The 23,199-nt window shown below is 55.8% G+C and overlaps 5 protein-coding genes across 5 annotated transcripts; 2 read left to right on the top strand and 3 right to left on the bottom strand.

Moving 5' to 3' along the window:
- Positions 1–603: 603 nt before the first annotated feature.
- LOC140260848 (C-C motif chemokine 5-like) lies at positions 604–2,258 on the top strand. The gene is made up of 3 exons (XM_072353605.1): positions 604–860; positions 1,119–1,230; positions 1,635–2,258. The coding sequence occupies exons 1-3, from the start codon at positions 788–790 to the stop codon at positions 1,720–1,722; spliced, it is 273 nt and encodes a 90-aa protein (XP_072209706.1). The 5' UTR covers positions 604–787; the 3' UTR covers positions 1,723–2,258.
- Positions 2,259–5,089: 2,831 nt separating this feature from the next.
- On the bottom strand, positions 5,090–6,549 carry LOC140260943 (C-C motif chemokine 4-like). The gene is made up of 3 exons (XM_072353772.1): positions 6,346–6,549; positions 5,756–5,867; positions 5,090–5,432 (listed from the first exon to the last, which is right to left on the bottom strand). The coding sequence occupies exons 1-3, from the start codon at positions 6,416–6,418 to the stop codon at positions 5,345–5,347; spliced, it is 273 nt and encodes a 90-aa protein (XP_072209873.1). The 5' UTR covers positions 6,419–6,549; the 3' UTR covers positions 5,090–5,344.
- A 4,208-nt stretch (positions 6,550–10,757) lies between these two features.
- On the top strand, positions 10,758–11,707 carry LOC140260849 (C-C motif chemokine 4 homolog). The gene is made up of 3 exons (XM_072353606.1): positions 10,758–10,871; positions 11,049–11,163; positions 11,431–11,707. The coding sequence occupies exons 1-3, from the start codon at positions 10,802–10,804 to the stop codon at positions 11,516–11,518; spliced, it is 273 nt and encodes a 90-aa protein (XP_072209707.1). The 5' UTR covers positions 10,758–10,801; the 3' UTR covers positions 11,519–11,707.
- A 1,956-nt stretch (positions 11,708–13,663) lies between these two features.
- On the bottom strand, positions 13,664–18,983 carry LOC140260761 (E3 ubiquitin-protein ligase TRIM58-like). Its single transcript, XM_072353418.1, has 6 exons — positions 18,494–18,983; positions 17,860–17,955; positions 16,135–16,365; positions 15,991–16,013; positions 15,382–15,494; positions 13,664–14,616 (listed from the first exon to the last, which is right to left on the bottom strand). Exons 1-6 carry the CDS (start codon positions 18,929–18,931, stop codon positions 14,048–14,050), a joined length of 1,470 nt encoding a protein of 489 aa, XP_072209519.1. The 5' UTR covers positions 18,932–18,983; the 3' UTR covers positions 13,664–14,047.
- A 524-nt stretch (positions 18,984–19,507) lies between these two features.
- On the bottom strand, positions 19,508–20,545 carry LOC140260650 (C-C motif chemokine 4 homolog). The gene is made up of 3 exons (XM_072353205.1): positions 20,473–20,545; positions 20,072–20,192; positions 19,508–19,628 (listed from the first exon to the last, which is right to left on the bottom strand). The coding sequence occupies exons 1-3, from the start codon at positions 20,543–20,545 to the stop codon at positions 19,529–19,531; spliced, it is 294 nt and encodes a 97-aa protein (XP_072209306.1). The 3' UTR covers positions 19,508–19,528.
- Between the last annotated feature and the right edge of the window lie 2,654 nt (positions 20,546–23,199).

Here is a 23,199-nt window from a genome sequence, read left to right as displayed (position 1 = left end):
GAGCAGAGCAGCAGCTCCTGCCACGCTCCCCATCATGACAGAGGGGCTGTGGGAAGCCACAGAACTGCAGGGAGAGGAGCTCGTGGTGCCTCGTGAGCTGGGCATGACTGTCCTGGGCAACCACAGCCGTGAGCTGGCGAACACGGTGCTGCTGGAGAAAAGAGGAGGTAAGAAAAGGGAAACAGTCCCTGCACATCCTGGGGAGCCCATCATCTCGTGGCAAGGAGCCCCATGACCGTGTGTGTGCACGTAGGTTGTGGTTCTGGCACAAGAGCAGCTCCAGGGCTCGGCCTCCTGCATCCCACCCTGTGCCGTGTTGGCTCCACATCTCTGGGACAAGGCGGCACTCGGAGCATCTCTGTGGGCTCCCCTGTCAGTGCCCAGACCCACCATGGCATCCAGTGGGACGGAGCCGGCATCCTCCCGTTCCTGTGCTGAGATGCTGGGGGTTGCTGCCATCCTGGTGAATGTGTGAACCCGCTGCTCAAAGGCTGCTTCACATCCTGTTGCCCCTGTTTGGTGCTGATTAGTTCACTTACCCCACCTCACACAACGGCTATTTTGGTATTTCCTAAACCTGTTGCTTCCTTTTTTTTCTTTCAGCCTTTCTGAGGCGAAGGTGCCGTGACATCACTCACACTTTGGAAACAACAAAATTTCCCCTTGAAATCTGACTGCCAGGGCTGGCCACCAGCCTGGTATAAAGCGAGGAGCATCCCAGCCACCCCACGCCGTGCCCAGGAGGACTCTGCTCTGCTCCTGCCTCTGCAGCTCGTCTCTGCCCACGATGACCACTGTGGCTGTGTCCCTCTCCATCCTCCTGGTTGCTGCCCTCTTCCCTCAGGCCTCTTCATCTCCGTGTGAGTACAGCATCTCTCATTGCTCCTCTCTGCACTCCTCAGGTGGGGTTTTTCACTTTGGCAGGCAGTCATATTGAAGCTGTAACGACACCCCCAGCTGTGACCTCCATTTCTCTCTGGTGCTCACACCCATTTCTTGCTGACTTTCTGGGGCAACTGGATGAGAGCAGCTGCCTTAGGAATGGCTGTCCGTGCTGCTATGGGCATCACACTGTGGTGGACTCCTGGTGGACTCATGTCAGCCTTCTTCTCTTCCAGTTGGGTCTGACACAACCGTGTGCTGCTTCAGCTACACTACACGGAAACTGCCCCAGAATCATGTGAAGGAGTATTTCTACACCAGCAGCAAGTGCCCACAACCAGCAGTTGTGTAAGTACCAGATCCAGCTCTGGGCTGGAGGGGAGAAATGCCATTCACTGGGAAAAAGGAGCTGGTGGTGTGAAGGACTGTGCCTGGAGCTGGGGGAAGAGGCAGCCACCACAGGTCCCACATACAGCATGGGCTCTCATCCTCTTCAGCTGAGAAATGAGCCCACCCTGGTGCTTGGGATAAGGCATGGGAAGGATGTCCCCACAAAGCCAGCTTGTAGCAAGCAGGTTCTTCCAGGGTCCTTGGGCTTTCCATGGTACCTGGGTTCCTCTGGAGCCTGGGGGTTCGTGGGAGGGCAAGTGACCCCTATGGGAGCCAATACTGGTCTCAGAACAGGATGGTGGGTGCCCAGAAGGTGCTGACAGCTGACTGTGGGGCTGACATCTTCCTGCACGGCTCCACAGGTTCACCACCAGGAAGGGGCGGCAGGTCTGCGCCAACCCCGACGCCCGGTGGGTGAAGGAATACGTCAACTTCCTGGAGCTGCAGTGAGAGCCAGGACCGGAGGGGTCTGCCCTGAGAGTCCTGCAGCAAAGGCATGGAGTGGACCCAGAGAGCCCACCGCTGAGCACCAGGCCAACAGACACCCCGGGGCCCCTGAGCTTCTTTTTGTCTTGCAGCAGCATTATCTATACTATACAATTTAGCCACCCTACCATGCAGCTGTGATGCTGGGGATGCACTTCTTGGCTTTGCAGCTCTGCTTGGTGCAGGCTGCTGTGCAAATGCTGTTCCCTCCTGTGCCTCTGCTGCTGGAACGGGACGGGATCTTACCCTGAGAGCCACCTGTGGGAAGCAGACTGTCAGAACGAGGTGTGAGTGCTGTCACATCATGCAGGCTGACCTCCAGGCCAGCTGGCTGCATCTCAGCATGCTGCAGCAGCTGTAAATGAGATGCTGTGAAGGAGATCCTTCCCTAAGGGAGGAAACTGCACTGGATATTTATGGGATGCTTATTCTAGAACCACACTTGTGCTCCAAACGCTGTGTCATGCTGGTCCCAAAGAATAAAGGTTTCTATCTCTGTGTCTAAGCTCTGGCTTCATCCCCTCCCACCAGCCCCCAGGGAGTGCAGGGTGCTGAGTAGGCTCTTTGGGACCACCCTGCTGCATAGCCCAGCACCTGCCCACCCCATGCTGCTCCTGGACCAAAAGGGCTGGGAGGGCTCCTTGGACAGGCAGGGATAAGCATCACTTCCCAGCTGGGAATCCCTCACCTGCCTTGTCCCTAAAACCCATCCCTGTTTCATCCCCAGCTCACAGCACCACCCGGGGCTCTATGCCAACCCTCTCCCACCCTCATCCCACCACATCAGGGACTGAGGCTGCATCCCACTGGGGGCTGGTTGGCTATGGGGCTCTGTGGCAGTATTGCAGGAGCAGGGCTCCACTTCGGCTGTGATGACGTGCACCCATCTGCTGCAGCTGCTCTGTGAAGGAAGCCTGAATTTGCTTTTGAGCACAGTGAACAAAACCACCAGAAACACTTTGTCAGGATACAGTTTGCATTAAAACTTTCTGATGTCTTTGTGGGTAGAAAACGAAATGACATGGCCTGACCTGCTGCTGCTGCAACAGCTGATCCCCGGTACCTCGCAGCAGTGTCTGTCAGTACCCCAAACAGAGCAGTGCTGCGGTGCTGGGCAGATGCTGCAATCACCCTCTTTCCACAGCCCTCCCTGATCAAGGAGCAGCCTGTTCTGCTGCACTTCCTCACGAGCTGCCCCAGAGTTTGTGGAGGAGCTGGGCACTGGGTTTCCTTCCTGGTGGCACAGTAAAAAGGGTCAGATTTGAAGGAGAAATGCTTCACACAGAGAGCACTGGGGCCCCAGCACTGCACAGAGCTGTGGTTGCTCCATCTCTGGAGGTGCCCCAGGCCAGGCCAAGCAGCAGCAGTGAATGCTATAAACACCCACATTAGGAGGTTTAGGGGGAAGGTTTCGTGAGATGTGGAGCTGCCAGCATACAGCTGTGCCTCCAGCATCATACAGGTCAGAAAGGCAAAACTCCAAACACTGAGCTGTAAGGTTGGGTTCAAACCAACAGCTGAAGAAGAGCTGCAATAGCTGCTGTGGCAGGATGTACTTGTCCTAATACAGCAGGGCTTCCTAGAAGTAACCACATCCCCAGTTCTTGTGGTGAGGGCAGTGAGGGCGAGCAGCCCCTGGGGCTGATGAAGGGAGAGACACAGAATGGGGTTAAGAGCAGCATGGGGGTATAAGGCTGCCTGGGGGCTGCTCACTGACCACAGGGCTCTTTTGAGCTCCACTGGCACAAGGGGGACAACCAGATGTGGTTCAGGCTCCCCAGAAGTGAGATGCTTTGGCTCTTTGTGAGGTTTTCTGTCTACTCTTAAAGCATTCCAACAGCACAGATAACTGAATTGAGTCTGACCACACAGTGCAGGAATAGTGAGTTTGTTTGGGCTGAGCCTTCTCTCTGTCTCACCCAAAGAATGTCAATGGAAACAAGGAGCAGCTGTGGAAGCTCTGGTGCTGTGCTGAGCCTTGAGACACTGTGAGCAGCTGCTGCACCTCCTGGCCATGGCGGCATCCCTGCCCTGAGCCAGCAGGCAGTGCCAGGTCCCCAGCAGCACCCTGTGGTGTCAGCCCCCCCCCAGTTCCCACTGCTCCCACTCGCCTCATCTCCCTGCTAGGAGTCCTACTATGAGCTGCTGCGATGCAGCTCTGGCAGCTCCAGGCAGGAAAACGAAAGCAGAGGCTGTGGGAAATTCCTGTGGCTGCATGGGCTGCTGGCCAGGGGCTGCCCCGAGAGCAGCCAGCTCTGCACTTACTGATCTTACTGACTCTATGATCCCAGTTCAAGACAGCCCTTTCAGCAGGCTGCCTCTCCCCCATCATTATCCCCCAGCCTAAGAGGACACGAGCCCTAGCACAGGGCAAACAGCAGGTGTGCTGACCCACCAGCCGTGCTGAGCTGCCCCTCTCTGCTGTGCCCTCAGTGCAGTGCTGGGACCACGACAGGGCTGAGCAGAGTCCGGGCCTTTCCCCATTCCCCCAGCCCTGCAGATGGGAGCCGTCCCGCTGCTCCTCGGGGCCCTGCAGCCTTCCTTCCTGCAGGCAGAGCTGCTGCCGAGAAAACACAGGGCTGGAGGGAAATCATGAGACAGCTGAGAGGTGCTTTCCCAGCCCTGGAGCTGCCAAGCCTGAGATATAAGCTGTGGATTAACAAATATTAAACAATAGGAGAAATGTGTTTTGCATTAGGGAGAAGAAATGCTGACTGAACAGAACAGATGTTGTGCAGACACGGAGCGACTTGGGAGCACCTCAGTGTGACACAAACATGGTCCCTTGCAGCCTGCTTGCTCCTATTGCAAAGCCACCTGTGAGCCCTGTGCTGGTGCTGGACGTGGAGCATGGCTGGCTCCCATCTGCAGCCCTGCAGCAGCTCCCCCCGTTTGTGCCCCTTGCAATGTGCTCGTCCCCATCCCATCACACACACAGGTGGGCACTGAGGTGGGGTGCATGAGGAGCAGCTCCTTGTCTGGTTCATAGGGCGTGTGGTGGAGAAGCAGAGACAGAAGATGTTCATGTGTCTGTAGTGTGGAAACCTCATGGGCTTATCTCAGACCACTTCCCATCATCACATGCTGCGTGGGCCGTGCTGATGGTGAGGGTTTGTCTCTGATGGTGTAAAGGACATCAAGGGGAAAAAACAGAAGTTTTATCCACATTCTTTATTCTTCACAACACCTTCATACATTGAGCCAGAACCCCCAGCCCCTGAAGATGAGACTCCGGGACACCCTCCCTTAAATGCCCCCCTACCACTCTCCCATCAATACGATCCAGAGATGAGAATAATGGCTATTTCTTATGGTAACTTCTTAAATAACTTTAAATAACTTAAGAACAATAGATGTGCCGTGGGCCTTTCTGGTCTGCAGGCCGAGGTGCTGAGCTGCATGCTGGGGCTGCAGAGCGGGCTGTGCAAACAGCACCCAACAGGAGATGACTGTGGTCCCCATTCTGCAGTCCCTGGGAGCTGCAAGCAGGCAACGTGGGCTCCTGCAGCCGTCCCAAAGCTTCGCTCCATGTCAGGAGCTCGTGGTGGTGTGGCTGGAGTGGCAGCAGTGTCCCATCCTGCCCGGCTCAGTCCTGCCTGGCGCTCTGCAGGTAGCTCTGCACCCAGGGCTCACTGGGGTTGGCACAGACTGCGCGCTTCTTCTTTGTGATGAAGCTGTGGGACAGGGCGAGGCATTGATTGCTGCTCAGAGGGGGAGTCTGGGTCTGGGGTTGACAGGAGGTTCTCCACCATCCCCAATCTGATGCTGTGTTCACCACGATTCCCCCACCACCATCCTTCTCCCACATCAGCTCCTGCAGGAACATCCCCGGGGGTCCCCATAGGAGCATCCCTGGCCACCCCTGCAGGAGCATCCCGACAGTTCCCCCACCAGCCCTTTCCCCTTGGCTCCCCCTGCCCTGCACACAGCACACCATGTGCTCTCTGACCCACAGCCCTCAGCAGATCCCACACACCCACCCCACGTCGGTACCTACATGATGGCTGGCTGTGAGCAGCTGGTGCTGGTGCTGAAGTGACTCCGGATGAGGTTCCGCGGGATCTTGTGTGTAATGTAAGTGGTGCAGCAGGTCGGGACGTCGGGTCCCGCTGGAAGAGGCAGGGGGAGAGAGTGTGAGAGTGGGGTGGGCTCAGGGAGCCGTGCTGGGAGGAGGAAGCAGAGGAGTAGGGGATAACTAAGGTTGGAAGGTGCACTGGAGATCACCTGGTTCAATGGAGCCAGGGGAGGAAACATGAAGGAGAGTCCTACTCAGTTCCAGGGCAGAGGCTGGAGTCCCTGTGCTATGACAAGGAGCAAGGACCCCAGACTCAGAATGGTGGATGGGAGAATGGATGGATGGATGGATGAATGGATGGACGGATGGATGGATGGATGGATGGATGGATGGATGGATGGATGGATGGATGGACGGATGGATGATTTTCCAGTCTGGGGGCTCCTACACAGAGCTGATCTAAGTGCAGAGTGGAGGGAGGCTGAAAAATTGCCCACTCTCTGCCTCAGAGGAGAAATGTCAACGAAGGCTCAGAGCTGTTCTTCCTTCTCAAATGGCAGAGCAGGACTCACCTGGGGCAGAGGAGGCTCGGGAGCAGGAGGATGCGATGAGGAGAAGAGCAAAAAGAACAGCAGAGAGCTTCATCTTCCCGTTGGATGAGGGCTGTCAGAGCAGGACCAGCAGCTCGGGCAGATGCGGGGATGTCTGCAGCAGCTGGATGCAGATCCCTTTTAATAGGGAGTCCTGGAATCAGCAGGGAAACGATCCAGTGGAAATTCCAGGATGATGACAGAGGATGTCATGAAAGTGAAATAAAAGGAAAAGAAAGAAGGCAATTAGGATGGGATATTGGGCACAATGCAGCCAAGAATGCTGGGATACTGAGCTCTGAGTCAGCACTCGTTTTCGTTTTTATCAGCTCAAAAGGAAACTGGATTGTGCCAAGTGGCATGACCACAAAGAAGAATTCTATTCATCACAGCTACAGGAGGGATTTTCCCTGTGGGTCTGGACAGCAACAGAAACAATGTTTGGTTAAGATTACACAACTCGGGGAAAAAAACAAGCCCAAGGAGCTCGTGCTGCTGTCGTGCCGGGTGTTTGCCAGGGGTTTGCTGCACAGCAGCGCGAGGAGCACCATGAGGAGCAATGTGAGCCCACACCAGTCAGTGCCCAGCAGGGAGCAGTGGGGCTGGGACTCCCCTGCATGTCCTGGGTTGGGGTCGTTCACCCCAGGGGCAGCGCTTTGCACTGCTGATCTGCATGAGGTTCTGCCACCCCATTCTCAGCCTGCCCAGCTCCCTCTGCACGGCAGCGCTGCTGTAACACGGCTCCTCCCAGCTGTGCTGGCTGCAGAACTGCCCGGGGTGCACGCTGTGCCTGTGCCCAGGTCATCAGGACATGGAACAGGGTTGACCCCAGGGCTGCCCCGCGGCGACGCCTGTGGGAGCCGAGCATGCAGCTGGCCATCAGCCCATAGGTCAGATAGGCTTAGAGCAGGCAGGGCACAGCTCTGCTTTCCCAGTGGAGCAGAACAGATCCATGCAGAGGTGAATGGCAGAACAGCAGGAGCTCCAGCTTTAGGATGAACTGCTGCAAAGCAACATCGAAATGCAGCTTTTTGTCATGGAAATAAAGTGTGCAGAATCTGACAGCGGGGGCTTTTTGTTCCCCTCTGCTCGAAACTCACATGGCAAATGTGCACGAGGAAATCGCAGCCACCAAACCAGCTGCTGGCTGCGCATCACTCTGCATTTCCAGCACAGAGGGGCTGAGGCTGGGAGCTCTGTGGCTAACACCAGACAGAGAGAGCTTTGCTCATGGAACTTCACACCTCCTGCAGCAACCGAGCTGCTGGGCTGGGGCTTGCATTGTGCCGGAGAGGTGCAGTGGAAATGTGGTGCAGCATGGAGCAGTCAGTGCCCGCAGTGTGGAAGCACTGAGATGCTCAGGGGAAAGAATGGAGCCATCGTTTATTGGTGTTGAACTTGGCCAGGCTGAGCTGGTGGGAGGAGGAGACCGTGGAAGGAGCTGCTGCAACCACAGCTGATGCTGGTGTCATTAGCACAAACCTCCTGTGCTGCAGCCCCCAGCTCTGAGCTGCACTCACAGCCAGCAGAGCAGCTCAGCCGTGGGCACGAGGTTTGTTTGGGTGCAAAAGAAAGCTACAATTATTCAGCAAGGAGGCCTGCAGGGAAGGATGCTGCAGTGTGCACTTCTGGCACAGCGGTCCCAGGGCCCCTGGGTGTCAGGGCTGCAGGATGGCTGCATGTACCTGTGGGACTTTCTCCTCTTCCCGTGCTGGTGCTGAGCACACAAAGCCAGATGGGTTTGTTGATGACCTGCCTGCACTTCTCACCTTAGCAGAGCTCTGGATTTTCTGCCCGCTCCTCCTGGGCACTCACTGGAGGTCTGAGGGATGCACATCCTGAGGCTCCAAAGGCTCTTGTTTTCCCAGTTTCTTTCTTTGGCTTTCATGCCAAGGACTGAGAAGAGGCCCCTGCTGGAAGAATGCCGATCCTGTGATGAAATGCAGCCCCTTATCAGCACCGGCAGCTCGCTGAGTCCTGCCTGCAGGGCTGGCACAGGCTGGGATTCCCACCACATGATTTAGGGGAAGTGCAAGGCCTGGAGCGGCCGTGCAGCCCTCACCCCTCACTTACAGCCCTCACTTACAGCCCTCACCCCTCACTTACAGCCCTCACCCCTCACTGTGCTGCTTCACTCATCAGAGGTTCCCACCAGAAGTGCCAAGAATGGGGAGGGAAAGAACCTGTGTGTGTTCAGGAAGGCCATCTGCAGGCAAACCCCGAGCAGGGCGAGATGGAAACGGCTGCAGATTGTGCTGGGGGCAGTTTCTGAACTCGGGACAATAGTAAGACTTCCTTCTCCAAACAAATGCCAACCGCTCAGCATTAAAAACTGCTAAAAATGGCAGCTTACGTCAGCCTCATGTGCAGCGTTCCTCTTTCATCGCTCATATTCAGAATTTCCCTACTTCTATTATTTATTTGGGGCCCTTGCTTTACTTAGCACTTTCTCCCGGTAGCAGACGAGCTCCAACACGCAGCATTATTCATGCAAATTAATGCAGCACCGCAGATTGCTTCAGCCAGCCCGTCCTGCTGACTCCAAGCACTGCCTGCCCATGGTGGGAAATCACTGTTTTCCACCACAGCACCTCTTACAGGAGCCCAATTCCCCCTAATGAGCTCCAGCCCACCTTGGCCACCCTTCCACAGCCGTCCCAGAGCATCACCTGGTGGAGGCCCCTCGTCCCAGGCACCCCCATGGCTTCTTGTCTTCCCAAAAGGGGAAGAGCGAGAATAAATGACTTTCTCATTTCTCCAGGACGGGGCTGTGGGGTATTGGTGGGGACACGTCTTTTAGGCACATATTACGAGATCTCAGGGCGTAGCTGATGTGACTACAGCCTCCCTCCTCATTCCAGCACACCAAGAGCTGGCAGGGTGGTGGTTCTGACCGATTTCTGGGGAAAAACACTCCTAGGAAGTGAATACCCCACGTTGGTCATTATCTTTTTTTTGGCTTTCAGCAGTGGAACAATGTTGGTCTTTTCCATAGAACCACAGATCCATGGAATTACAGAATGACTTGGGTTGGAACGAACCTCTAAGATCAGCCCGTTCCAACAACAGCTCACACGGTCTGATGGGATGAGGAGGAATGCCTTTAAGCCATTTAAATTTAGGTCAGACGTGAGGAGGAAACTCTTCACCCACAGGCAGTGCAGAGCTGGCACTGCTGTCCAGAGCTGGGGGTGCCCCATCCCTGGAGGTGCCCACAATGGGCCCTGGGCTGGTGAGCTGAGGGGCACCCAGCCCGCAGCAGAAATGGGGCCCCTTCCAACCCCAACCGTTTGAGGACGCTTTGATTCAATGAGCTGATGTTTCTGTGTTGATGACATCTCTTATCAGAACACTTCCCCACCATTTCTCCCACCTGCTCTGCCTGCGTCATGTCTCTGGGGGCAGGACGGGACCAGATGGCCGTAGGTGGCAGATCTCAAGACACGACCCAGGAATGCTGGAGGTTACAGTCACAGGGAACAGCTCAGAGGCAAACCATGCTCTTACGTATGTCTGCAAGCTGCATTCCCTGAGCAACAAGAGAGAAGAGCCAAGAAGGACTCAGAGCCGGCTCCTGGTCCAGCTGGCTGAGCACCGGCTCCCCGCCGCCTGCCGGGCTGTGGAGGAACACAGCTCTCCTCATCCTCCAGCTTCTGGGGGCTGAGCACTGGGACAAGCAGTGACACAGCACAAGGCTGTGCTTCCATTCAGCATCATCTGGGCAAACTGAACAGCTGGGAAGGAAGGAACCTGATGAGGTCTGACAACAGCAAGAGTAGTCTTGCACCTGGGAAGGAACAGCTGCATGCATCAGTATGGATCAGCTCTGTGGAGAAGGGCCTGGGGGGCTGGTGGACAGCAGGTTGTCCATGAGCCGCAGTGTGTCCTTGTGGCCAGTGGTGTCCTGGGGTACGTCCAAAAGAGTGACACCCACCCCAGGATCCCGCAGCTGGCAGCCCCACATCGTGCTGCTGGGTTGGTTGGGGCTGTGCAGGAATGGGATGGAAGCAGAAGAGACCTCAGCCCCTTTTCCCTAAGCTCATCCCACCTGTGTCCATCATGTGTGCAGCTCCTGCAAGGATGCACTGTCATCTCTAAGCAGCTCGTGCAGGTTGGGTAACAGGCCTGTTGACAAATGCAGGGACCTCCAAAGCGGAACTTCTTACTAAAGAGAGATGCACGAAAGAAGCAAAAATAGATATGGTGATTGTTTCATATCCTGTGCCATTGGGGAGGCTGTGGCCACCGCACTGTTCCACCATGAGTCCGTGCTGCGATCAGCCCTTTCTCAGGGGGAAATTCCACTGCTCTACGCAAGCAGCTGCCTGGAGCCGCACACCATAAATTGGGCAGTCGCTGAATGTCTCAGCAGCACAGAGAGAAGAGACCTCCAGGCTCCACTTGCACTCTCCAGCTCCTGCAACCACTCCCAGCTGACATGAAGGTCTCTGTGGCTGCCCTCGCTGCCCTCCTCATTGCCATCTGCTACCAGACCTCTGCTGCACCGGGTAAGTCCTGGCTCTTCAAACCTCTCCAAACAGGGACAAGGGAGACACTGCTGCTGGGACAGGATCCTCCCAGCCAGCCCTTCTACCATGGCTCCCTTCCCTGACCCACGAGGGCTCTGCTCCCAGCTCCCTGCCATTTCTCCCTGCCCCTGCTCACAGCCGCCTTTGCCTTTGCAGTGGGTTCCGACCCTCCGACCTCCTGCTGCTTCACCTTCGTCTCCCGGCAGTTGCCCTTCAGCTTTGTGGCAGACTACTACGAGACCAACAGCCAGTGCCCTCATGCTGGCGTTGTGTAAGTGTCCCCCTGAACAGGGAGCTCTGCCTTTGGGCTGGGGATTCCTCTGCATTCGGAGCTGTGAGGAGAACAACTCCTTTGGGGAGGGGGGGTGGTAGGAAAGATTTGGAACCAGCGGGTGCAAAGGGATGCTGGGGGGGCTCATACTGGTCCTGCCCCAGGGCTCTGTGGCCCATGTGGTCAGCAGGAGAGGGTGTGGAGTGGAGGAGGGGTCACCTCCACGCAGGGCTCTCCCATGGGATCTCACCTGGCTGCTCCCTGCAGGTTCATCACCAGGAAGCGCCGTGAGGTCTGTGCCAACCCCGAGGACGACTGGGTGCAGGACTACATGAACAAGCTGGAACTGAACTGATGCACCAGGATGGGATGAGCGAGCTATGGCCAGCTGCAGGCCCTGCCAGAAATGCAACCCGAGAGACTGGAAGTGTCCCAGAATCTGCTTTACTATTTATGTATTTAATTGTTCACAGTGGAAGGGAGCAGGTGGAACAATGCCACTCCAAGCAAATAGGAAGATTATTTAATAGATACCTATTTTTAAATTAAGAGTCAGGATTGGATTATATTTTTTGTATTTAATGAATTCTATTTTTGATCTAATATTTAATTCAAACATTGAAAAATAAATATTTTTGTAAGAAATTTCTGTCCTTGCTCAGTTTGTGACCGTAGCAGAATCTGGAATCATGATGACATCTTCAGGTTTTGCCCAAGGAGGCTGTGGATCCCATCCCTGCCCTGGGTGAAGCCATACTGACTGCCTTGTATAACTTCCCTGCCTTCCATGAGCTTTGCCTTACCTAGCAGCATTCCAACACCCTTAATGATGATAGAGAATGAGAGGATGAGAGAATGATGAGGATGAGAGAAAGCCTTGGCCGCTGTGTGCCAGCCAACACCCTGCCTGTGTGCTGCAGGCTGTACCTTCCCCCAGAGCCTGAGTCTGGCACAAAGCTGGGCACCAACAGCTGCCCTCACTCCAGGAGCAGGGGACAGGACCCTCACGGTTGCAGCTCCCCAGACCTCACAGCACCAGAAGCAGTCCCACAGCTGTGGGGCCCTCACTGAGGGTCAGTTGCCAGCACCACCAACCCATGCACTGTGCGAGTCCATTGCAAACAACAGCATGCACCAACGTCCTTAGCCCCTGGGTCATGCTGGAGCCACCCACAGCAGACACCTACTCTGCGTACCTCAGCTAACCCACACCACTATTTCGGGAGCCAGCAGGGAGTCCTGAATTGCTCATGTCATTCTCTGCACCCACCCACGTGTGACAGCTCAGTGCATCAAGGAGTGCAGCACTCCGCTAACCCACCCGCCGGCACACGGGTGTGAGTCTGCACCAGCAAAGAGAAGATGATCGCAGCCCACAGCTGCCAGCAGAAGCCAGGAGCAGTGTTCCTGGCACCGAGATGGCTCAGAAGAAGGGCAGGACGCAGTCCATGTTGATTGGCTCATTGGGGCCGCAGCTCTACTTGGGCTCAGACAGACCCAGACAGGAGTGATAGACGCAGTGGTTTCAGAATTTGCAAGCTGTGGATGTTTTGCTGCTGGTTGCTCATCCTGCAAACAGAGCGTGGTATTTACTACGTGTTCTGTGCAACGTACAGGACGATTCTTGAGAGATGGTGCTTTTCATGCTCTGGTGTGCTTTGGAAATGCTTTTCTTTCAGTAATATTGATCTGTGTTATCGAAAGAAGTCTACTGTATGTTTCATTACAGTCTTTATGAAAACCATCTGAAAGCCAACCAAGCTTAGTAGCACTGAGTCAGCAGGGGGTCTAAAAGCAGGTCCCAGTGCTCCCAGTTTTCTCTCTGCCCGTGGCAAATCTGGTCTGGGTATCTCAGGACAGAGGTGCCAACCCAGAGTGGATTCTTACTGCGGGTGACACAGAGATTCCATGAAGTGGAAAACTGCATGGCGCCTCCAGAGGTATCTCCTGCCTTGGACCTTTACTCTCCTTCCAGGGAGATGCAGATTCATGACTTCTAGGAACACGCTGGGTGTAGTGGCAGTGAGCTCACATCCTTTCTGCTCGGCCATTCACTTGTTCCCTCATTGCACCGTCACCATTTCCTGCCATCCTGGTGATGTTCAGCCTGGTCTCTTCCCAGCTGCCACCCTACACAGTGCTTTCCCTGGCTGTGCCTTGGCTTCCTGCCCTCTACCAAGCCCTCAGTCATATTCTTTCTATAGCTTCTTGTACACTCTAAGATCCTCCTGGAGGTCAAAAAGAGGTGCAGAGTCCAGCAAGGCCCTTCCTGGGACACGGCAGATCTGGGACTAACCTACTGTTGATGTGCTCTCCTCTCTGCTGCGCGGCCCCCAGAGATCCTGCAGCCAAGGGGAGCTGGGTGGGCCTCAAGAAAGGAAGCACCAAAAACCAGCTGAGAGGAACAGCAGGGTTGTATCCAGCGCCATTTTTCACTAGGAGCCTCCTGATCTCCAGCTAGACACTCCCAGAGAAACCATACAAAGCATTTGAGACCATTCCTTATCAAATCTCACTTTATTCTCATTGAATCAGTCACTAAATAAAGGTTAATTATTTTTGTCCCCACAGCACAGGGTGTAGCTGCTGGGCAGCACCACAGAAATGCACTGCCAAGGGCTCCCCAGATCATCTCTTTATTGCCTCGTGTCAGTACAATCCATACCCAAAGCCTCACGGCGCAGCAGGCTGTGAGCCCCCCCCACCAGAAGGCTGTGGATGAGCAGTAGGGCACCAGAGGACACCAGGTGCTACAATCCCAGCATGGTCCTGGCTGGGTCTGCTATGCATGCAATACCCCATGCTATGCACACAGTAACTGCCAGCCCTCACCTCCTGCTCACCCGAGCAGCTCGTTGTGCCCCCACAGCTCTGCCCGTCCCCGTCACAGCACAACACAGCTGGTCCCCTGCGTGTCCCTCATCCAGGAGATCACCAAGGGCTCCGTATTTTTGCCCCCCATAAGGGAGCCCAGGTAGAAGAAAGGCCGCAGTTTTCCTGAGAACTTGTCGGTGAAGGTGTAGAGGTGGGAGCGGTCGGACACGTTGTAGAAGGAGATTTCTCCTGCCTCATAGTCCAGGAAGATACCAACGCAGCGGGGCCTGACGCTTGGGGCCAGGCAGGAGACGGGGCAGGTAAGGGCCTCATAGCCACCGTTCTGCAGCCGCAGCACCCAGTAGCCATTTTGAGGGGAGAAGACAACACTGCCTTTCCGGCAGGCAGCCTCCTTGCACAGCCCCAGGCCCCACTCCGGCTTGTCTCCCACCTGCACCTCCCAGTAGCTGCGGCCCGAGAAGAAGGCCTGCAGCCCCAGCACCACTGGCGCACAACTGAACCTCTTGGGGTTGTCAAATAGCAACAGGAAGAGCTTCCTGCTCCCGCGCCGCACGCTCTTGCGGTCCTCAGACAGGACGAGCTCCAGGTGCGCCGTCTCAGGGTCCAGAGTCACATCCACTGGTGGGAGAGAAGGGAGGAGGACCAAAGGGCTTTGTGAGTCTGCCACTGAGATGCTGCACACCCAGCCCTTGCTGCCAGCTATGTGTAATGGCATTACGCCTTGTGCATCACTTGGTGCTGCTGGTGTGGGGAAGTGTGATTCATAAACATCGTTCCAGATGTTGAGCATGTCAAAGCAGTTGGCGTGTGGCTGCAGAATGGGGACAACCAGGGCAGCCTGGCATTCGGGGTATAGCTTAATAAGTCATGTTGAAAACAAGAGTTTGTGAGCAACGTCCTTCCAACCCGAGACCAGAAGGAGGAAGCTCTCCAGCCATTGGAACCAGCCTGAATGCACCTGTATGCACACTGGGAATGTCATCCAAAATCCAGGAAGAAAACTCCAATGTAGTGATAGAGGAAAAGAAACCCACAGCTCTGCTGCTAACAAAAAAGTCTGGTCTGAAATGGGGTCTGCTCTGAAGTCATGTCATTGAAGAGGAGCCCAAACCTGGACGGACTCCAACACAGCCAGTCTGGGGGTGGCTGACACAAAACCAAAACCTGCAGCTCTGCAGCAAACAGCAGCAGAGCAGCACTGGTGGCACAGTCTCCCATGAGTAAATGCAATCTTCCACTGAGGCTGCTGGGGCCAAAGGCTACAGCCAGGATCCCACCCCAACCAGCAGCCCACACACATCAAGGACACACTCAGCCTTTCCCCATGCCCCAGGGAAGGGCGACCATGACCACCTGTGCAGGGAGCTGGACGCAGACCCTCACCTTTGAACTTCCTCAGCATGTGTCTCATACCCATGCAGCGCTCTGGGATGCTGTAGTCCTCCTTCAAGTTCACAGACACAGGTTTGGGGGCCTGAAACTTCATCGTTTCACACCTGAAAGGAGAGCAATACTGCAGAACATACTCAGTGCCCACTGCACAACAAACCTCCTGCTGCATCATGGGGCTTTCTAATGCCTTTCACCCGGCTGCACAGATGCATTCCCTCCCTTGAACTCCTCAGCCATGATAAAGCACAAGGGATGACTACTTGGTAGCAAGTGCAATGGGACCTTTGTTCCAGAGTGAACTGATGCATAAAAAATGGATCTCAGTGAGGTGCCAAGTAGAGGTGCCTGGGAGACGAAGGAGACAGGCCAACCTGGCCCTTAGGAGGGGACACATCTCACACTCCACAGGGCCAGACAAGACCTCAGCTCTGAGGCCCTGGAAGAGGAGGGTTCTGCAGCCACTCAGCTTTCAGACCCCAGCCTTGTCAGCCCCAGGGTACTCTATCCCTAGAGGGCAAATGGAACTCTGCGCTGGGAGACAGAGACACTGAGAGCCAGAAGGCAGCTGGGACAGTAAGAGAAAGGAGCACAGGTACCCACCTGCTCAGGATGCATCTCATGTCCTAGAAGAGAGAAGCAATTCTGCGTATGTCACTCCAGCCTGGCCCCAGCCACCTGGTCACACAGCAGAGGCCTTGGGGCTGAAGCTGGGGACAACTGAGAGGGCTAGTGGTAAAGCCTGACCTTGAGCAGCCCCTCCGCTGGCTGCTGCATCTTCTCTTTTATCTCCAGGATCAGCTCGACCAGCAAGCTCTTCTGCTCTGTCACCCTGGCTATGTTTTCAGAGATCGTCACCAGAATCTGCGTCTCCTCCTCCTCCAGCTTCTGAAGCAGCAGCTTCTCCTCATCAGCCAGCAGCTGGTGCAGCTTCCCAAACTCGCACACAATCGTCTCCCGCTTTCTCTTCACTTTCTCCTTGTGACAGGAAAGATGCACAGAGTGAAGGGAGGCAGCGTTAGCCAGGGAGCTGAGTCAGAGCCCAGCGCTATGCCTGGCATGCAGGAAACTGCTGCATTTTTGTCTAAGTGTGTTTATTTAAAAGAAGAGCCAAAGGATAAAGGCTGCGCTTTGATCTAGCCACAGTCCCCACTTGGCATCCTCTGTTTTCCAACAGAAGGGCAGTTATGACCAGTTCTGGACCTCTGATGCCCACAAATGTCTCAGTGCAGCACAGGGGTCTATTCTATCAGGAGTGGTGCAACTCTCCTGCATGCCAGGCTCAGGCTGAGCTCTGCATTGACAGTGCTGTGTAAATGTGACAGCACCTGGGGGTGGGGGTGGGCAGGGGCTGGAAGAAGCCAGGCAGGACTCCCCGGGTGCTGAGAGCCATCCCTGGACTCAGAGGTGAGAGGGGCAGTGACAGGTGGGGTCCCACGGCTTGAGAAACTTTTTCCCAAGATTTGCTATTTGGCACCTGGCTCCAAACCTGAAGCCTGAAAGTTAAACAGCTCCAGAAAAACATGCTGGGGTTCACTAAGCCCGGGAAGCCTCAAAGCCCGCAAGGTAAACGAGTGGAAACCAAAGTGCATTTCCTCTTCTTCTAAGCACGTGATTTCTTGGACCTGACTGACTCATGTGCTCTTGGTGAGCCAGGACTGCAGCCCAGCACTGGCTGGGGATGTTTTGTTCTTTTTATTGAGCAGACAGAAGGGAGCAGCCCAGCTGTGACCCCACAGCCCTGACTCAGGCAGGCGGGGATGGGACACAGCTCTGACACAGCGCGGTGCCTGAGGGGGATGGTGGGCGCACAGCAGCACCCCCAGCCTCCATCAGCAGTGACAGCCCACACAGATAACTGAGCACTGAGAAAACTTTTCCCTGCCAAAGCTGATTAATTATCAGGTCAGCAGGGGAAAGCTCCAGTCAGAAGTTTCACTTCCTTTTCTGCAGTTACGTTTCCTTCTAGACCTAAACTGCCTCTGTTTTGCTGGTGTTCTGCCCCCTGGGGCTGCCTGGGGTACAGCAGAGCAGCAGTAATTCAGTAATTCACTTTTAGTTTCGTAACGAAAGCAATTTCAGTTCTATTGCTGTGGATCAGAGCTCATCGTGTGTCTCACTTTTGACTCAAGTGAAATGCAAACAGAAAGCATCTATTCGATGAGCTGGCACACAAGCCCTCGTGATTTCCTCGGAGCTGGCATGCTGCTTTTTGCCCAGGCATTGCTTTTTAACTTGTTCAGAGCTGCACTCACTGCTTCCACGCTCACTGAGGCTGGTTTCCAGCACCACGCTCTGGCAGCTGTGGTGGCTCAGGCTCCCTGGTAGATGTGGGTTCTCCATACGGCAGCAGGACGTGGGGCACGTCCCACCTGAGGGCCGTACTGAGCTCAGAGCCCCAGACCGTTCCGGATGCTTTAAATTCCTGACACTGTGTAAGGTCATTCTTTCACAAGTAAACCGAGCACCTGCCTTGCACTCCTGGGTTTTCACCTTCCCCTCTGACTCGCGCTTCTTCATATCCTCCACTTCCTTGGAAAGCTGCTCCAGCGATTTCTGGAGTTTGTCCTGAAAGCAGCAGAAAGGAGGTTGGCTCCACACCCTGCGTGCTCCGCCTGGTCCCTGAGCAAACAGCTGCTGGTGCCAGCGGGCAGCAGGGGGACACGGCCCTGTGCCAGGCAGTGCCATCTCTGGCACCCATGCCCAGCAGCTGCGCTCTTCACTCTGCTCACAGCATTAACCCCCTCCATGCAACTCGGGTCTTTCCCTATTTTCCTCATCATTTCAGTTCCGAGAGCAAGCGGACTGCGTCCCACAGCGCCGGGACATGGCGTTTGGGCACCCTGCAATGCTCGGACACGGTGTTTGGGTGCCAGCAGCTCCCCGCAATGCTCGGACACGGTGTTTGGGTGCCCGCAGCTCCACACTCCGCTGCCCCAGCGTTTTGCGGGGCAGGCCGTCCCACGCACACGGGCTGACGGGTCACGGCGCCCCCTGCGTTAGGAGGCAGCAAAGCCACCCTCAGCCCGGCACCCGCAGCGAAGCGGCTTTGCCGCCGTTCCGATGGCCGCAGCGTGCCCGGGGCCGTTCGGAGGGGTGCCCGTACCTTGTACGCCTGCGCCGCCTCCTCGATGGGGTACACGGAGTGCGAGCGGTGCTGCTGGGACTCCCGGCACACCACGCAGATGGGCCGCTCGTCCGCCTCGCAGAACAGCTTGAGCCGCTCGTCGTGCAGGGCGCACAGCGGGGCTCCGTCCCCCGCCGCCGTCCCCGCGCCGCCCCGCAGCCCCAGCTGCCGGATGCTGTCCACGATGTTGGCCAGCTGCCGGTTGGGCCGGAGGCCGCTGCGGCGACACGGAGCCCGGCACTGCGGGCAGGAGAACGGCGCGTCGCTCCACAAGGCCTTGTCCTGGCAGTGCCTCGCAATGCAGCCGCGGCAGAAGTTGTGCCCGCAGTCGATGCTGACGGGCTCGCTCATGTACTCCAGGCAGATGGAGCACACGGCCTCCTCGTCCAGCCGCCCCAGCGCCTCGGACAGCGCCATGGCGAGCGGGGCGGCCCCGGCCGCGCTGCCCCCGACCTTGGACGATCGATGACACCCGGCCGGGACGGCGGCGGCCGTGGGCGGAGCGTGGCACCGCCGGGGCGGCCCCGAGGGCTGCGGCCTTCCCTGCCCGGAGGGTGAAAGTGAAAGCGAAGGGAAAACGGGGCTGATGGGCGCAACCCGGAGCGCGGCCGCCCCGGCGGCACCAAATGGGGCTCCCTATGGCCGCGGTGGTAACGGGCCCGGCCGTGACGGGGCTGTAGGTGCCGGTGCTGCCCCGGGTCCGCAGCGGGGTCAGGTGCGGCCCGCGGGCCTGGCCCTGCCGGACAGAGACACAGCGGGACAAGAGGCAGCTTTCCTTTGTTTTTATGGCACAAAGCCGACAGACAAACAGGGTGAATTACAGCGAAACGTTCGCCCCTAAGAAGTCAAATAAATAAAAATGCTTCTGCACGCACTTAAATAGGTAAATAAATAAAGGTATGTACAGTAGCAAACAGTGCCAACTGCACGGGCAAGGAGGTGGCGGGGCCGTGATGGGAGCTGCCCATGAGAGCTCTGCGGCTGCGGTGGTGCTGGAAGGGATCGCAGCACAGCTCACACGGTGCCATCCTTGTGCTTCCCCGCATTCAGGATATCCCGAACCCACTTCTCTTCTGGTTTGGCACAGCACATCTTCCCATTAGTCGTGGTGAATCTGCAGAAGGAAACACAGATAAGGGTGAGAAGGGAGGGCAGGGCTGGGTGACGGCACGCTGCTTGGTGCTGGGAACACACCAAGGTGTCACCTCTGTAACTGCAGAGCAGCCCTGCAGCCACACGGCTGAGCTCAGTGTCATCACAGGTGTCCTTGCTGCTTAGAGGAGAAAGCCACTTCCCCCCCAGGCTGCCTTCCCCAGCTGGCTCACTGTCCTGCCCGGGACTGTCTTGGTGGAGGTGACCTGCTCAGATCTAACAGGCAGAACCAGAATCCAGCTGCTCGGGATGTGAGACTGGCCCCTGCAAAGTTTCCAGGTCACTCTCCTAACGTGGCAGAGCCCAGCCAGCTTATGCCCCTAGCCAGGACATGGAGCGCTGCAGAGCTTCTCGGTGCCGCCACCTTTCAGTGGGCAGCCCTGGGGTCTGGGCAGAAATACTCACATCACACCATGGAAGGGGCAGCTGCTTCCCGTGTACTCATACATCATCACCTTGCTCGGGGGAAGAGCTTTGCTTAAGAACTGGTAGCAGCAGCGTCCAGAGGAACGGAAACCGACAGCAACTGGGAGAGAAGGAAGGTTTTCTGATTAAAGCCAGGCCAGGAACAGTGCCAGCAGGGAGAAGCAGTCCTGCAGAACCAGAAGGGCCGCACCAAATAAGTGCTGCTCCCACCACAGTCTCCCACCACAGTCACTCTTCCCTCAGGAAGGCAAAGAGCAGCAAGACGTGCCTCTCCTTTCTTACAGCAGGTGCTATAAGAGAGAGCCACCAAGAATGACTGGGACTTGTACAGCAGAAAGAGCAAGCAGAGAGTTCCTGCAGAGTGGAGAGCTTGGACTCACGTGGAGTTGAGGAGACCTGGTAGCAGAGCGCAGCCACAGTGAGCACAGCAATGGCAGCTGTGGAGGACTTCATGATCCCACTCGGTGGAGATGAGCTGTAGGAGACAGGCTAGGCTGCTGCAAAGGGTCCTTTGCTGGGCCTGATGTGGAGTTCCTGGGTCCAGTTCACTTTATAAAGGTGCACAAGGCTGGAAGCATGACAAAATGCTGCAGAAATACAGCATGATACAATGGAAGAAGTGCTGCGTCAAGAAATTCTGTGTAAAGAGCGTGGAGTCCTACACCATCCCATACCTAGAAGTGCCCAGGGCCCCGACGGGCTGTAGTGTCCGGATGTGGCAAGTGATGCACCATGACAAGATACTCTGAAATAAGAGGGAACAGGATATGACCAACGCTTCTTTCCTCAGACCAAAACCTAGAAGTAGGAAACATAGAAGTAGTGTTTCATGAGGTCTTGCCTAGAAGTCACATGGCAGTCGGGAATGAGCACGGCCGGCACACGCAGAGTATCTGCATCACAGAAATACAGAGCAGCAGACTCTGCAGCAGGGGCAGCAGGAAGAGCCGTGGGTCACACCAGCTCTGCTGCCTGCTCAGCAGGTCAGAGAGGCACACTTGGCAGGCTCCTCACATCCATGTCCCTGTGAGCCTGGCCATATATGATGGATGGATGTGCCACCAGGGATGACTGACAGGACGGTTTGATGTGCCCGAGGTACCAGACCAAGCTGACTCACTTTCCTGCAGGAGCAGGCAGCAGATTGAGGCTGGGGGTGCCAAAAACAGGTTTGGAGACAGATTTGACCAAGTGGCAGGCTGGGAAACCACGTGGTGAGATGAGATGAGATGAGATGAGATGAGATGAGATGAGATGAGATGAGATGAGATGATGATGAGAAAACCATGATGCTCTGGAGTCACGACAACCTGCTGACCTACGTTCCACCAACACTTCCCACTCAAATAGCCCTGATCCCATAGTTTCCACCACTGCTTTCACACTCAGCATCTGCACATGTTCCCATTTGGGCCAGTCTTAGTGCTCCTGTTACACAGCTCCACATGAGGACCAGAATAAAACAGGGAGGAGGAGAACAGGCTGGAGGATGAGCTGGAGACATCCTCACTCATGCGGCTCATAATGACACAGCCCAGCTTGGAGCTGCTTTTAGCTGAGTGTTCTGGGTGTTCCTGCAATGTTCAAATGTGCCGTTGATGGAAATGTCACGATTCTTTGTGAGAAGCTGTATTTTCTATCAGAAATACACGTGAGCCTCGGCGTTCTGAATGAATTCTTGCTGCTTTCAGATATACCGGGCTGTGCTTCTTGCTCTCATTCATTGCAGAGGGAATTCTTGGAGGTTTTGACACCTGTTATTCCCACATTTCACTGCTTTCCCCAACTCCATTCCTCCCTTGAAGGACGATTTTGTATTTCAGTCTTGGTTGCTCCTTCCTGCCAAGACAAATAATGCAAATCTCTAAATATTTTGATTTCTAAAGCCTCCTCCATACCACACATCCTAAACAGCAGCTATTTATGGACTCTGTACAACCTCTGCCGTATGGCGTTTCAGCTTTCAATAGAAACCACACATGGTGTCTTTGGACTCACTACAAGAACAGCTTCAGGACTCGGGAGGAAGCCTTTCCTTAGCCCTGAGGTATCCTGCTCCACCACCCTGACTCACTTCTGGAGCTTCACCAAGGCTCACGTTATCGCAGTGCCCTGGGGAGCTGCCCCATCACACTGTGGGAGCTCAGGTTTATACTGGGAGCAGATCGGCTGGAAACAGAAGGATCAGGGAAACCAATGGCTGCAGGGTGCTACAGCCCTGAGAAAGACAAGCAAGATCTCAGACATGGGGATCACAAGGGAATCTCCATGTGTCTGAGCCAGGGCATGGACTTCAAAGTGATTGATAGGCTCAAGAAAATGTGTAAAGGAGAATGTCTGGAGGCTGTGTGCATTCGGGGCACTCAGCACCAAGAGCTGCCTTCCTCTTCAGGAGATCTGCAGCACCCACATCTGGAGGCATCGCTGCTGCCTGCAGCTGCTGCCCTGCAGTGGAGAAGCCGTCCAGCAGATGGCAAGCACTGCTCACCTCCAGGCCCTGCTGTCCAGCGGGATCCTCACCTGGGCAGTCCTGGCCTGGAGATGCAGCTGCAAGCCATGCTCAGCTTTGCTTTGGATTCCTGGAAAAGAAAAGGCAGCTGCTGAGGCTTTAGTGCAGAGAACACACCTGGTGATGCTCGGGTTTGCATCCGTCCTTACAGAACCTGGTCGGGTAGGGGAGCTCACCCAGAACGAAGGTATGGAGCACAGGGTGCCCGCAGGCTCCTCAGCTCCCCGTGTGCTTGGGCAGTGCTGCTGAGTGACAACCATCGCTTCCCCTCCCTGCCCACTGACCCATGTCGCAGCCCAGGGCTGCTTCCTGCAGAGGCTCAGTGATGGCTTTAGCTGACAGTGACTCAGCAGCAGCCATTTTGCCTGGAGTATCAAAAAATGGGATCTGAAGGTAATAAAGCCTCATTGCCATCTCCAGCTGCCCTGGAGGCTTCCACGTGCCTTTTGCTTTGCCAAAGACTCTCCTGCTGGGTCTGAGCCACCGCCCTGCAAGTAAGACCCGGTCCTCACCTTGCACCACGTGGGCACTTTGTCTCAGAAAACATTTTTGTCCCATACTTGTCCATCAGCCTCATCACCAGGTTTGTACTTGTGGT

This window comes from Excalfactoria chinensis, chromosome 19 (assembly GCF_039878825.1).
Source record: "Excalfactoria chinensis isolate bCotChi1 chromosome 19, bCotChi1.hap2, whole genome shotgun sequence".
Taxonomy (NCBI): domain Eukaryota; kingdom Metazoa; phylum Chordata; class Aves; order Galliformes; family Phasianidae; genus Excalfactoria; species Excalfactoria chinensis.
Note: the sequence above shows the minus strand (reverse complement) of the source record. Positions and strands in the feature narration are given on the sequence as shown.